The 16230-nt window shown below is 50.3% G+C and overlaps 1 protein-coding gene across 1 annotated transcript in view; it reads right to left on the bottom strand.

Annotated features, from left to right (window-relative positions):
* Positions 1-16230, bottom strand: part of LOC136577418 (CD5 antigen-like) — a 153342-nt gene that overhangs the window by 106971 nt on the left and 30141 nt on the right. The window contains exon 3 of the mRNA XM_066577314.1: positions 9053-9358. Within this exon, the coding sequence (XP_066433411.1) occupies positions 9053-9358 (306 nt within the window). The remainder of the gene's footprint in view (positions 1-9052; positions 9359-16230) is intronic.

The raw sequence follows: 16230 nt of genomic DNA on the forward strand, positions 1-16230 counted from the left end.
AGTGACACCCGAGTATTTAAAGTTGGCCCGCCCGCGGCTCGCCTCAGACACACGCTGGCAGAGATTAGGGAAGGTGTTGCTACTGCTATAGGGAGAGTGTTAGCGTCTACAAGAACCCCAACGGTTCTTCTTAGGGCCACATCTGACCGTGTGCATTACTGTTGTGGCTGCTGGTAGCAGTTTTGCACATTTTTTTTTTTATATCGGGCGTGCAGCCCCATTACAGCTATAGCGTTCTCAGGCTGCAGTCTGTACTACATAGTATAGGGGCAGTATTGGTCAGGCAGGGACAGTGGTAGTGTGGAATCCTGTCTACAAGAACCCCAGTAGTCCTTCTTAGGGCTATCTGTGACTGTGTGCATTTAACTCCGTGGCTGCTGGGAGTTGTAGTACCTCACTATTGCACAGCTAGGCCTGCTTGCATCCTTCCGTATAATTTTTTTCTGGCTGCAGTTTGCATAACATAAGCGCTGTCTCCCTCCAACTGCACGCCAATAATTCAAAAAAATTTTACACCACTCTGTGTCTGCCATCAACTGCACGCTCAGCATACGGCGACAGCCCCTGATAGAGAGAAAGTCAGATACACGCTATATAGCCTGGATTGCATTTCCAAAAATTTTTTTTTTAAAAACTCCTTCTTACGGCTACCTGTGACCGTGTGCATTTCACTGCATGGCTGCTGGGAGTTGAAGTGCATCACTATTGCATATTGCACAGCTAGGCCTGCTTGCATCCTTCCGTATAATTTTTTTCTGGCTGCAGTTTGCGTAACATAAGTGCTGTCTGCCTCCAGCTGCACGCCAATAATTCAAAAAATGTTTACACCACTTGTGTCTGACGTCAACTGCACGCACAGCGTACAGTGACAGCCCCTGATAGAGGGAAAGTCAGATACACGCTATATAACCTGCATTGCATTTTAAAAAATAAAAAAACTCCTCCTTAGGGCTAGCTGTGACCGTGTGCATCTAACTGCGTGGCTGCTGGGAGTTCAGGTGCATCACTATCAGCTTCCGTATAATTTATTTCTGGCTGCAGTTTGCGTTACATAACCGCTGTCAGTCACCAACTGCGCGCCAATAATTCACAACATTTTTTACACCGCTCAGTGTCTGCTTCATTCATAATCCACCATACTGAGGGGTAGGGGTACGGCTAGTTCCTGGTCCAGGTGAATCGCAGCTGGCTGCTGCGGGATTAGGAGAGAGGAAAGTTTCTGGGGTCCCCAGCTTCATATCACAATTTTTGGGTCCACGTGGTAGACCTTTATTACAAAATAAGCAGTGTGAGCAGGTCCTGTCGTGGATGGCAGAAAGTGCATCCAGCAATGTATCGACCACCCAGTCTTCTACGCCGTCCACTGCTGCAACTCTGAATCCTCTCGCTGCTGCTCCTCCTTCCTCCCAGCCTCCTCAGTCCATGAAAATGACACATTCTGATGAACAGGCAGACTCGAAGGAACTGTTCTCGGGCCCCTGCCCTGATTGGGAAAAAATAGTTCCTCTCCCACCTGAGGAGTTTGTCGTGACCGATGCCCAACCTTTGGAAAGTTCCCGGGGTCCGGGTGATGAGGCTGGGGACTTCCGGCAACTGTCTCATGAGCTTTCATTGGGTGAGGAGGACGATGATGATGAGACACAGTTGTCTATCGGTGAGGCAGTAGTAAGGGCAGTAAGTCCGAGGGAGGAGCACACAGAGGATTCGGAGGAAAAGCAGCTGGACGATGAAGTGACTGACCCCACCTGGTTTGCTAATCCTACTGAGGACAGGTCTTCAGAGGGGGAGGCAAGTGCAGCCACAGGACAGGTTGGAAGAGGCAGTGGGGTGGCCAGGGGTAGAGGCAGGGCCAGAGTGAAGAATCCCCCAACTGTTTATCAAAGCACCCCCTCACGCCAAGCCACCGTGCAGAGGCCAAAGTGCTCAAAGGTGTGGCAGTTTTTCACTGAGAGCGTGGATGACCGACGAACAGTTGTGTGCAACCTTTGTCACACCAAGATCAGCCGGGGAGCCACCACTACCAGCCTCACCACCACCGGCATGCGCAGGCATATGATGGCCAAGCACCCAACAAGGTGGGACGAAGGCCGTTCACCGCCTCCGGTTTGCACCACTGCCTCTCCCCCTGTGCCCCAACCTGCCACTGAGATCCAACCCCCCTCTCAGGACACAGGCACTACCGTCTCCCGGCCTGCACCCACACCCTCACCTCCGCTGTCCTCGGCCCCATCCAGCAATGTCTCTCAGCGCAGCGTCCAGCCGTCGCTAGCGCAAGTGTTTGAGCACAAGCGCAAGTACGCCGCCACGCACCCGCACGCTCAAGCGTTAAACGTGCACATAGCCATATTGATCAGCCTGGAGATGCTGCCATATAGGCTTGTGGAAACGGAGGCTTTCAAAAGCATGATGGCGGCGGCGGCCCCACGCTACTCGGTTCCCAGTCGCCACTACTTTTCCCGATGTGCCGTCCCAGCCCTGCACGACCACGTCTCCCGCAACATTGTACGCGCCCTCACCAATGAGGTTACTGCCAAGGTCCACTTAACAATGGACACGTGGACAAGCACAGGTGGGCAGGGCCACTATATCTCCCTGACGGCACATTGGGTGAATTTAGTGGAGGCTGGGACCGAGTCAGAGCCTGGGACCGCTCACGTCCTACCCACCCCCAGAATAGCGGGCCCCAGCTTGGTGCTGGTATCTGCGGCGGTGTATGCCACCTCCACTAAACCTTCCCCCTCCTTCTACGCAACCTCTACCTCGCAAATAAGATGTGTCAGCAGCACGTCACCAGCAGTCGGTGTCAGCACAGCGGTGGGCAAGCGTCAGCAGGCCATGCTGAAACTAATCAGCTTAGCAGAGAAGAGGCACACGGCCCACGAGCTGGTCTGACAGAGCAATCCGACCGCTGGGTTTCGCCGCTGAGCCTCCAACCGGGCATGGTCGTGTGTGACAACGGCCGTAACCTGGTGGCGGCTCTGCAGCTCGGCAGCCTCACGCCCGTGCCATGCCTGGCCCACGTCTTTAATTTGGTGGTTCAGCGGTTTCTGAAAAACTACCCACACTTGTCAGACCTTCTCGGCAAGGTGCGCCGAGTCAGCACACATTTCCGCAAGTCCAATATGGACGCTGCCACCCTGCGGACCCTGCAACATCAGTTTAATCTGCCAGTGCACCGACTGCTGTGCGACATGCCCACACTGTGGAATTCTACGCTGCACATGTTGGCCAGGCTGTATGACCATCGTAGAGCTATAGTGAAATACCAACTCCAACATGGGTGGCGTAGTGGGTGTCAGTTCTTTACAGAGGAGTGGGCCTGGATGGCACATATCTGCCAGGTCCTTGGAAACTTTGAGGAGTCTACCCAGATGTGAGCTGCGATGCTGCAATCATTAGCGTCACCATTCCTCTGCTATGCATCTTGAGAAGTTCCCTGCAAAGCATAAAGGCTGACGCTTTGCGATTGGAACAGGAGAAGACAGTGGGGGAAGACAGTATGTCGCTGGATAGTCAGAGCACCCTCATGTCTATATCTCAGCGCGTTTTGGAGGAGGAGGGGGAGGAGCATGAGGAGGAGGAGGAAGGGGAACAGACAGCTGGGCCCATTCCAGAGGGTACCCATGCTGCTTGCCTCTCATCTGTTCAGCGTGTATGGCCTGTGGAAGAGGAGGAGTAGGATTCTGAAAGTGATCTTCATAGTGAGGACAGGGATGTGTTGCGTACAGGTACCCTGGCACACATGGCTGACTTCATGTTAGGATGCCTTTCTCGTGACTCTCGCGTTAGACGCATTCTGGCAACTACGGATTACTGGGCTTGACACACGGTATAAGGAGAACCTTTCGACTCTCATTCCTGAAGAGGAAAGGGGTTCGAGAGTGATGCAATACCACAGGTCCCTGCTGGACAAACTGATGGTAAACTTCCCATCTGATAGCGCTTGTGGCAGAAGGCGCAGTTCCGGGGGCCATGTAGCAGGGAGGCGTAGAGATCAGGCAGCATGTTCAGCGCAGGCAGGGGAACACTCTCCAAGGCCTTTGCCAGCGTTATGGCTCCCCAGCAAGACTGCATCAACACTCCCCAGTCAAGGCTGAGTCGGAGGGAGCACTGTAAAAAGATGGTGAGGGAGTACGTAGACGATCGTACCACCGTCCTCTGTGACGTTTCTGCTCCATACAACTACTGGGTGTCAAAGCTGGACACGTGGCACGAACTCGCGCTGTATGCCCTAGAGGTGCTTGCTTGCCCTGCCGCTAGCGTCTTGTCAGAGAGGGTGTTTAGTGCAGCTGGGGGAAACATCACGGATAAGCGTACCCGCCTGTCAACTGCCAGTGCCGACATGCTTACACTCATAAAGATGAACAAAGCCTGGATTTCCCTAGACTTCTCTTCTCCACCAGCGGAGAGCAGCGTTACCTAAAGATTATTTTCGCTGCAACCACGGATGAAAGCATTGTTCTCTATCACCGTAAAAAAAGGGACATTTACCTTTGTCAATCTGTCTATGATATTAGTCCTCCTCCTCCTGCTCCTCCTCCTGAAACATCATGTCATCACGCTGAACTGCCAATTTTTCTGCGGCCCAAAAGGCTCATATAACTTTTTTCAAAAAGAATTGAAACTTCAACAAGAACCAATTTTTTTAATAGGGCTGTCTCCAGGCTCTGTTACAAATTAAGCCACAGTAAGCTAAAATATTAAGGGTTTCACCTGCCCTCTCGGTTGAGCAATTTTTCTGGAGTACATTTGTACTGTTGGTACACTAATTTTTGGGGCCCTCACCTACACTGTAATCCAAGTAATTTTTCTGGCCTTCGCCTACACTCATGGTACACCAATGTGTCAGGGGTTGGCCTACACTCTTGTTACAGAAATGTAACTCGGGTCTGCCTGCCTATACTTCTGCCACAGTAATGCTACAGGGGTCTGCCTATACTTCTGCAACAGAAATGTTACTTCGGTCTGCCTATACTTCTGCTCCTGAAATGTTACTGTGGTCTGTCTATACTGTTACTATTGTAATGTTACTAATACTGGGCTCTGCCTATACTGCTGCAACTGAAATGTTACTGGGGTCTGTCTATACTGTTACTACTGAAATGTTACTGGGGTCTCCCTAGACTTCTGCAACATAACTGTTAGTGGGGTCAGCTTATACATTTGCTACAGGAATATTACAGGGGTCTGTGCATAGTATGGGTGCACTAAGTTTTCTCATCGCGGTGTTCAACGTATCTGGCCCTAAAGAAAACCCCAGACTGACTAGGGCATGGAGTGTGAGTCGAAGCCAACCTGTATTTTATCTCACGTTACCTCAGCTATCCGGGGCACTGCAATGGGATTTATTTATGTACCGTCGGTGGCTTCCTGGTACACACCCATGCTGTGGGTGTACACAGACTTCCCATAGCGGAGTTGTACCTACCTGGCACTATGAAAAAAAACCAGCCTGACTAGGGCATGCAGTGTGGGCCAAAGCCAACCTAATTTTATCTCACGTTACCTCAGCTATCCGGGGGACTGCAATGGGATTTATTAATGTATCGTCGGTGGTTTCCTAGGACCCACCCATGCTGTGGGTCCACACAGGCTTCCCATTGCGCAGTTGTACCTGCCTGGCACTATGAACAAAACCCAGATTGACTGGGGCATGCAGTGTGGGCCGAAGCCAACCTGTATTTGATCTCACGTTACCTCAGCTATCCGGGGCACTGCATTGGGACAAACAAGAGGAGCAATACAGCGCTAATGAGACGTGCACAGCTACGCTAGCATAGGAGTCCGCTGTAGGCCCGCGATTGCTGAGGGTTTGTGCAGAGGCCTATGTCCTGGGTGCAGTGAAAGTCCGCTTCCTGCCTACGATTGCTGAAGCTGTTGGCCGAGGCCTATGTCCCGGGGAAACTGCAACTGCGCCAGGTTGGGGCTGTGCAACTTTTTCCTGCTAATCCAGTCATTGGAGCGGCGAAAGTAAAGCTAACGGATTTACTGAGCCCGTCGCAGATGAACTAGCATCGAAGCCCGCTTCATGCCTGCGTTTGCTGAGGGTGTGGCCTGAGGCCTATGTCCCAGGGGAAGTGCAAGTACGCCAGGTTGGGGCTGTGGAGCTTTTTCCTGCTAATCCAGTCATTGGAGCGGTGAAAGGAAAGCTAACTAAGTTAATGAGCCCGTCGCAGATGAACTAGCATCGAAGTCCGCTTCTTGCCCGCGTTTGCTGTGGGTGTGGGCCGAGGCCTATGTCGTCGGCGCGATGCAAGTCTGCCATGTTTGGCCGCTCTGATTTATTTATTGTTCATGTCTTGGGTTGCTTAGGACCCACCTATGCTGTTGGTGCACACTTAGTTCCCATCGCGGTGTGTGACCTGTCTGGCACAAAGACACTGACTGACTTGGGTAGAGGGCAGAGTGCAGATGGCTTTCCCCTTGCGGTGTCGATTGAGCTATCTGACACATAGACAGAATGAATACTGTGTGGGCACATGGATTCTCCATAGCTATGTAACTCATGCCCATGTTTGCAGCTCCTGACAGAGGTGGCACAGGATTGGAATAAAGATCGAACGTCAATTTCTCATTCATTCTCTACAGTATTGTGGGCTATCGCCCCGCCCCTTTTTTTTAAGAGGGTCGCTACCTGGCCCTGCCAACCCTCTGCAGTGTGTGCCTCCGGTTCCTCCTCATGGCAGACGCACTTATAAATAGACATGAGGGTGGTGTGGCTATGCAGCCAGCGTGTGGCATGAGGGCAGCTGAAGGCTGCGCAGGGACACTTTTGTGTGCGCTGTGGACACTGGGTCGTGCGGGGGGGTTGGGCAGTATGTAACCCAGGAGAAGAGGCAGCGCTGTGTCCCGCAGGCAGCAATTGTGCTTGGTTGGATGTAGTGTGGTGCTTAGCTAAGGTGTGCCTTGCTAATGAGGGTTTGTGCAATGTAAAAATTGTTAGGGGGTGGGGGGGGGGGCTGACTCTTGCCGCTATTGTGGCTTAACAGTGGGACCTGGGAACCTGAGATGCAGCCCAGCATGTTGCCCCTCGCCTGCCCTATCCGTTTCTGTGTCGTTTCCATCACTTTCTTGGGTTTTCCAGATTTTCACAAATGAAAACCTTAGCGGAGCACCGGTCTTATACAAAAATGCTCCAGTCGTCCATTGACTTCAATGGGGTTTGTTACTCAAAACGAACTCTCGAGCATCGCGGAAAGTTCGACTCGAGCAACGAGCATCCGAGTATTTTGGTGCTCGCTCATCTCTACATATAAGCTCTCCCCTGAAAAAGAAAAATTTTTGTGTAAAAAAAAAATTGAAAAAAAATACCCTCCTGTCTGCCGCTGCTGTGTCCCTGCAGGGATGTAGAACACATCTGCTGCATGCAGCAGATGTTTCCTCCATCCCCGAGGAAAAGGAATTCTCCGCTGCACCTGCCACCTCTTTGACAGATGCAGCAAAGGAATTCTTTATCCCTGCAGGGAATAAAAAAATCCCTACCACAGCTGTTACAGATGACAGCTGCGGTAATGGATTCAGCTGCCAGCATCCTGTAATTGTTTTTCAGGGTAGGGCTTTAAATATAAGCCCTTCCCTGAAAAACATGAAAAAAGGTGATAAAAAAAAAAAAAAAAAGAACATACTCACCTTTCTTCAGCTGTCATGGCTTAGCCGCATCCAGCTGGCTCTTCTCCTGCACTGCTCTGAGGAGTATTCAGCAGGCGGGGATTTGAATTCATGAATGGATGACTGCTGCCTCTGATTGGCTGAGCGCAGGGACCAATCAGAGGCGGCTCTCAGCTGTCATTCAATAGCTGAGAGCTGCCTCTTATTCGTCACAGTGCTCAGCCAATCAGAAGCAGCCTATTCAGTAGGCGGGGATTTAAAATCCCCGCCTGCTGAATACTCCTCAGAGCAGTGCAAGAGAAGAGCCAGCTGGACGCGCCTGAGCCCCGGCAGCTGAAGAAAGGTGAGTACGTTTTTTTTTATGTTTATCACCTTTTTTCATGTTTTTCAGGGAAGGGCTTATATTTAAAGTCTTTCCCTGAAAAACAATTACAGGATGCTGGCAGCTGGATCCCCTACCGCAGCTGTCATCTGTGACAGCTGTGGTAGGGAATTCTTTATTCCCTGCAGGGAAGAAAAATTCCTTTGCTGCATCTGTCACAGATGTGGCAGGTGCAACAGGGAATTCTTTCTCCTCGGGGGATGGAGGAAACATCTGCCGCATGCGACAGATGTGTTCTTCATCCCTGCAGGGACATAGCAGCGGTGGACAGGTAAGTATTTTTTTTTTTTACACTTAAATTTTTGTTTTTCAAGGAAGCGCTTATATGTAAAGCTCTTCCCTGAAAAACAATTCAGGGGTGCTGGCAGACCATTGTCTTCAATGGAGGCGCTGGCAGCTGCGGCTCTATTGAAGACAATGCGTGCATTCCCTATTGTGCACACATGTCCTATCTCTACAGGCATGCACCTGTAAAACATGGACATGTGAACACCCCATAGGGAATGCATTGTTTCTAATAGACGCTTGTGTGAAGCCACCCTAAGGGACAGGAGACAAGCAATGAGGAACAATGTATCAGGACTCAGGTGAGCTATTCAGCATCTTCACCCATTGGATATGTGGTCGCCGGTTCAAATCCTGATAAACAGATCATACAGATGACATCTCTTCAGTCATAACCTGTGGTTTGATAGAATACCTAGACTGTATTAGCCCTGTGAGCAGACTTAGCTGTTGGCATGATGTGGCTGCTTCAACTGGTCATAGCTGATGGTGCAGGCATGGCTCTATTGTTTTACCGTTGCACACAACTCCCCATCTTGCCAAGGTGCTGCTCCGCAAGGTCTCCTCTTCCTGATACACCTGTGAACTGCTATGATTACTCTCCCTGTTGGGTCAAGCACCTCATCTTCCTCCTCCTCTTTGTGATCTTCTTCCTGAGTGGCTAAAATAGACTGCAACTCCTGCACAGACGCTCCACTGTTCCTGGAGTTGATTGATAAAATCCACAACATTGATGATGTTATATGAATGAGCATCTTACATATAAGTATCACATACCTTTACATTCTATAGCAGGAGGATTTTGCTTGGTGCAGTTTCCTTCTACGTCACGTCTTAAACAGTCATATAGACTGGACTCATTACCAACACAATGGCTTTTCTCTCTCCATATTGGTCCTGGTCTTCTTGTGTAGTTCAGTAATGATGGCACTGCATCTCCACATCTGAGCTCTCTACAGACGACACTGGCTGTTCTTAGCTCTGCATCAATCTCGCAAACAGATCCCCAAGTATCACCATGTTTTGCTTCTAAATAGCCGCAACATGATTGAGGCCCGTGAGCTAATCGGTATTCTCTGTGACCTAAAGAATGATAAACCAAAACTTACAGAACTATTTAAGATTAAGGATTATCTAAATAATATTGTGCTTTATATATTAGTAGCTGATTGCCCGGTGTTGTCTGTGTACTTTATTTTTAGACACGAAAATAATTTAAATATGTGTGTGTGTGTATATATATATATATGTGTGTACCGATTTAATATATTAGTATATAAGGAGGAGGTAATCTGTGTAATATATTAGTATATGAGGAGGAGGTCATCTGTGTAATATATTAGTATATAAGGAGGAGGTTGTCTGTGTAATATATTAGTATATAAGGAGAAGGTCGTCTGTGTAGTATATTAGTATATGAGGAGGAGGTAATCTGTGTAATATATTAGTATATGAGGAGGAGGTCGTCTGTGTAATATATTAGTATATAAGGAGGAGGTCGTCTGTGTAATATATTATTATATGAGGAAGAGGTAATCTGTGTAATATATTAGTATATGAGAAGGAGGTAATCTGTGTAATATATTAGTATATAAGGAGGAGGTAATCTGTGTAATATATTAGTATATGAGGAGGAGGTAATCTGTGTAATATATTAGTATGCGAGGAGGTAATCTTTGTAATATATTACTGTGTTTCCCTGAAAATAAGGCACCCCCTGAATTTTGCAGAAGTCCCAAATATAAGGCACCCCCGATAGTAAGGCATAGTACAGTGTGCAGGCAAGTCAAGAGGCCTGTCCCCTGCTGCCATCCGTGTTGTCTCCTACCTCCAGATGTATAGGTAGATCTGCAGACAGTCTGCTGTTATCCGTCCCTGCTGTGCTGTATGAGTGTGCTGTTGTGAGCTCCCCTTGCTGGCTGGAAAAGTCCATACTGTACGTTCTGTTCCTGCTGTACATGTCTGCTGTGATGAGCTCCCCCTGGTGGCCAGAAGCTGCAATACCATCCCTGCTTATAAGTGGTAAAGGAACTTCTGTCTGCAGACAGGTACGTTACTTTACAGCCCTTATTTTTTTATGGCTCAGTGTGTGAGTCAGGCACCCTGTGTGATTCTTAAGGCTGGGCTCTCACAGAGCGTATTTCCAGCGGAAATCTCGCAGTTTGGCCACAGCGATAAACAGCGAGATTTCCGCCGGGAAAGCGCTGCTTCAAAACCCACAGCACTCAGCCGCTTGTTTTGAAGTGACCTGGCTGCACGCTTTTCCGTTTCTGTGGCCAGTGAATCCGCACCAAAACATCGGCTTCTCCCAGCTTTGCCGTGACAGATTTGCTGTCCCATGTGGACGAGATTTCTGAGAAATTTCGTCCACAAAGCTGGCCAATTGAGGGATTAGCGGCCATAGACGGATTTGCCGTAGCGAAATAAGACACCCCCTGAAAATAAGACGTAGCGCATATTTGGGAGCAAAAATTAATATAAGACGCGTCTTATTTTCGGGGTAGTATATGAGGAGGCAATCTGTGTAATATATTAGTATATGAGGAGGAGGTCGTCTGTGTAATATATTAGTATATGAGGAGGAGGTTGTCCATGTAAGATATTATTATCTGAGGAGCAGGAGGTCTGTGTAATATATTGGTATATGAGGAGGAGGTAATCTGTGTAATATATTAGTATATGAGGAGGTAATCTGTGTAATATATTAGTATATGAGGAGGAGGTAATCTGTGTAATATATTAGTATTTGAGGAGGAGGTAATCTGTGTAATAAATTAGTATTTGAGGAGGAGGTCGTCTGTGTAATATATTAGTATATGAGGAGGAGGTCGTATGTGTAATATATTAGTATATGAGGAGGAGGTCGTCTGTGTAATATATTAGTATATGAGGAGGAGGTCGTCTGTGTAATATATTAGTATATGAGGAGGAGGTCGTATGTGTAATATATTAGTATATGAGGAGGAGGTCGTCTGTGTAATATATTAGTATATGAGGAGGAGGTCGTCTGTGTAATATTAGTATTTGAGGAGAAAGTTGTCCATGTAAGATATTATTATCTGAGGAGCAGGAGGTCTGTGTAATATATTGGTATATGAGGAGGAGGTAATCTGTGTAATATATTAGTATATGAGGAGGTAATCTGTGTAATATATTACACAGATTATATGAGGAGGAGGTCGTCTGTGTAATATTAGTATTTGAGGAGGAAGTTGTCTGTGTAAGATACTCTCTGAGGAGCAGGAGGTCTGTGTAATATTAGTATTTGAGGAGGAAGTTGTCTGTGTAAAATACTCTCTGAGGAGCAGGAGGTCTGTGTAATACTGACATAATTAAAAATAAAGAAGATCACCAATTTCCCCTGTAATTTTTGTTGCCAATAGCAACCAATTCCAGTACAGCTTTCACTTGTTATACTGCTGAGTTACAATGAAAGCTGCGCTGTGATTGGCTGCTATGGGCAACACAGATTTCCTTTTGGACAGCTTTAATAAGAGTGGGTGCTGGGCTCATTTCTGTGTGGTACATAGGGAGAAATTTCAACCAAACTTGGTACACATATAACTAGAGATGAGCGAACGTACTCGTCCGAGCTTGATACTCGGGCGAATATTAGCGTGTTCAGGATGCTCGGTACTCGTAACGAGTACCACGCGATGTTCTGGTTACTTTCAGTTTCCTCTCTGAGACGTTAGCGCGCTTTTCTGGCCAATTGAAAGACAGGGAAGGCATTACAACTTCCCCCTGTGACGTTCAAGCCCTATACCACCCCCCTGCTGTGAGTGGCTGGGGAGATCTGATGTCACCCGAGTATAAAAATCGGCCCCTCCCGCGGCTCGCCACAGATGCCTTGTGAGTTAGCTGAGGGAAAGTGCTATCGTGCTGGAGCTGCTGTAGGGAGAGCGTTAGGAGTTAGTGTAGGCTTCAAGAACCCCAACGGTCCTTCTCAGGGCCACATCTAATAGTGTGCAGTACTGTGTTAGCACTGTATTTTTTTTTTTTTTTCAAAATTGGATCTGCAGAGCATTGCGCCCTGCAATAGGGACAGAAGTGGTGGTTAGGCAGGGAGAGTGTTAGCAGTGAGTGTAGGCTTCAAGAACCCCAACGGTCCTTTCTAGGGCCACTTCTATCCGTGTGCAGTACTGTCCAGGCTGCTGTTAGCAGTGTTGCATATTTTTTTTTTTTCTCAAAACCGGCTGTGCAGAGCATTGCACCCGGCATTAATACTACAGGGATAGAATTGTGTAGACAGGGCCAGAAGACATACATTATTCATTGAATACACGCAGTGTGGCTTTTCCTTTGAAAAACAAGGGAAAAAAATTCTATTTTGCCTGCCTCTGACAGTCCTCAGGGCTCTGGGTACGTGTGTGCTGCGTGCAGAACGTTAAAAAAAATCAGACGCAGCCAGCTACGTTTTACTGCAGGCATGCGCCAATTTTTTTCCTGCATGGGAAATCCCTGATCTGCTGTAGCGAATAACTTTGCATCACTGCAGTTCTCTGACACATTTGCAGGGCCACAACACAGTTATTAAACGTAGTAGTATTCATTGAATACACGCAGTGTGGCTTGTCCTTTGAAAAACAAGGGAAAAAATTCTATTTTGGCTGCAGGCTTGCGCCAATTTCTTTCCTAGCTTGGAAATCACTGGTAATACAGCATGCTGAGGGGTAGGGGTAGGCCTAGAGGACGTGGACGCGGCCGAGGACGCGTAGGCCCAAGTGAGGGTGTGGGCACAGGCCGAGCTCCTGATCCAGGTGTGTCGCAGCCGACTGCTGCGCGATTAGGAGAGAGGCACGTTTCTGGCGTCCCCACATTCATCGCCCAATTAATGGGTCCACGCGGGAGACCTTTATTAGAAAATGAGCAGTGTGAGCAGGTCCTGTCGTGGATGGCAGAAAGTGCTTCGAGCAAGCTATCATCCACCCAGAGTTCGGCGCCGTCCAGTGCTGCAAATCCGAATCCTCTGTCTGCTGCTCCTCCTTCCTCCCAGCCTCCTCACTCCACTACAATGACACATTCTGAGGAGCGGGAAGACTCCCAGGAACTGTTCTCGGGCCCCTGCTCAGATTGGGTAGCAGTGGTTCCTCTCCCACCAGAGGAGTTTATCGTCACTGATGCCCAACCATTGGAAAGTTCCCGGGGTCCGGGGGATGAGGCTGGGGACTTCCGGCAACTGTCTCAAGATCTTTCAGTGGGTGAGGAGGACGATGACGATGAGACACAGTTGTCTTGCAGTGAGGTAGTAGTAAGGGCAGTAAGTCCGAGGGAGGAGCGCACAGAGGATTCGGAGGAAGAGCAGCAGGACAATGAGGTGACTGACCCCACCTGGTGTGCAACGCCTACTCAGGACAGGTCTTCAGAGGGGCAGGCAAGGGCATCAGCAGGGCAGGTTGCAAGAGGCAGTGCGGTGGCCAGGGGTGGAAGCAGGGCCAGACCGAATAATCCACCAACTGTTTCCCAAAGCGCACCCTCGCGCCATGCCACCCTGCAGAGGCCGAGGTGCTCTAAGGTCTGGCAGTTTTTCACAGAGACGCCTGACGACCGACGAACAGTGGTGTGCAACCTTTGTCGCGCCAAGATCAGCCGGGGAGCCACCACCAACAGCCTCACCACCAGCAGCATGCGCAGACATATGATGGCCAAGCACCCCACAAGGTGGGACGAAGGCCGTTCACCGCCTCCGGTTTACACCGCTGCCTCTCCCCCTGTGCCCCAACCTGCCACTGAGATCCAACCCCCCTCTCAGGACACAGGCACTACCGTCTCCTGGCCTGCACCCACACCCTCACCTCCGCTGTCCTCGGCCCCATCCACCAATGTCTCTCAGCGCAGCGTCCAGACGTCGCTAGCGCCACTCTTTGAGCGGTCGCTAGCGCAAGTGTTGGAGCGCAAGCGCAAGTATGCCGCCACGCACCCGCACGCTCAATCGTTAACCGTCCACATAGCCAAATTTATCAGCCTTGAGATGCTGCTGTATAGGGTTGTGGAAACGGAGGCTTCTCAAAGCTATGATGGCGGTGGCGGCCCCGCGCTACTCAGTTCCCAGTCGCCACTACTTTTCCCGATGTGCCGTCCCAGCCCTGCACGACCAAGTCTCCCGCAACTTTGTACGCGCCCTCACCAATGCGGTTAGTGGCAAGGTCCACTTAACTACGGACACGTGGACAAGCACAGGCGGGCAGGGCCACTACATCTCCCTGACGGCACATTGGGTGAATTTAGTGGAGGCTGGGACAGAGTCAGAGCCTGGGACCGCTCACGTCCTACCCACCCCCAGAATTGCGGGCCCCAGCTCGGTGGTGGTATGTTCGGCGGTGTATGCTTCCTCCACTAAAGCACCCTCCTCCTCCTCCTCAACCTCTGTCTCGCAATCTAGATGTGTCAGCAGCAGCAGGACGTCGCCAGCAGTCGGTGTCGCGCGGCGTGGCAGCACAGCGGTGGGCAAGCGTCAGCAGGCCGTGCTGAAACTACTCAGCTTAGGAGATAGGAGGCACACGGCCCACGAACTGCTGCAGGGTCTGACAGAGCAGACCGACCGTTGGCTTGCGCCGCTGAGCCTCCAACCGGGCATGGTCGTGTGTGACAACGGCCGTAACCTGGTGGCGGCTCTGCAGCTCGGCAGCCTCACGCACGTGCCATGCCTGGCCCTCGTCTTTAATTTGGTGGTTCAGCGCTTTCTGAAAAGCTACCCACGCTTGTCAGACCTGCTCGTAAAGGTGCGCCGGCTCTGCGCACATTTCCGCAAGTCCCACACGGACGCTGCCACCCTGCGCACCCTGCAACATCGGTTTAATCTGCCAGTGCACCGACTGCTGTGCGACGTGCCCACACGGTGGAACTCTACGCTCCACATGTTGGCTAGGCTCTATGAGCAGCGTAGAGCTATAGTGGAATACCAACTCCAACATGGGCGGCGCAGTGGGAGTCAGCCTCCTCAATTCTTTTCAGAAGAGTGGGCCTGGTTGGCAGACATCTGCCAGGTCCTTCGAAACTTTGAGCAGTCTACCCAGGTGGTGAGCGGCGATGCTGCAATCATTAGCGTCACCATTCCTCTGCTATGCATCTTGAGAAGTTCCCTGCAAACCATAAAGGCAGCCGCTTTGCGCTCGGAAACAGAGCCGGGGGAAGACAGTATGTCGCTGGATAGTCAGAGCACCCTCCTGTCTATATCTCAGCGCGTTCAGGAGGAGGAGGAGGAGCATGAGGAGGATGAGGAGGAGGGGGAAGAGACAGCTTGGCCCACTGCTGACGGTACCCATGCTGCTTGCCTGTCATCATTTCAGCGTGTATGGCCTGAGGAGGAGGAGGAGGAGGATCCTGAAAGTGATCTTCCTAGTGCGGACAGCCATGTGTTGCGTACAGGTACCCTGGCACACATGGCTGACTTCATGTTAGGATGCCTTTCTCGTGACCCTCGCGTTACACGCATTCTGGCCACTACGGATTACTGGGTGTACACACTGCTCGACCCACGGTATAAGGAGAACCTGCCCACTCTCATTCCCGAAGAGGAAAGGGGTTCAAGAGTGTTGCTATACCACAGGACCCTGGCGGACAAGCTGATGGTAAAATTCCCATCCGACAGCGCTAGTGGCAGAAGGCGCAGTTCCGAGAGCCAGGTAGCAGGGAGGTGCGGAGATCGAGCAGCATGTACAGCCCAGGCAGTGCAACAGTCTTTAAGGGCCTGGACAGCTTTATGGCTCCCCAGCAAGACTGTGTCACCGCTCCCCAGTCAAGGCTGAGTCGGCGGGAACACTGTAAAAGGATGGTGAGGGAGTACGTAGCCGATCGCACGACCGTCCTCCGTGACGCTTCTGCCCCCTACAACTACTGGGTGTCGAAGCTGGACACGTGGTCTGAACTCACGCTGTATGCCCTGGAGGTGCTTGCTTGTCCTGCGGCTAGCGTCTTGTCGGAGAGGGTGTTTAGTGCGGCTGGGGGAATCATCA

The sequence above is a fragment of the Eleutherodactylus coqui genome, chromosome 8, assembly GCF_035609145.1.
Source record: "Eleutherodactylus coqui strain aEleCoq1 chromosome 8, aEleCoq1.hap1, whole genome shotgun sequence".
NCBI lineage: Eukaryota > Metazoa > Chordata > Amphibia > Anura > Eleutherodactylidae > Eleutherodactylus > Eleutherodactylus coqui.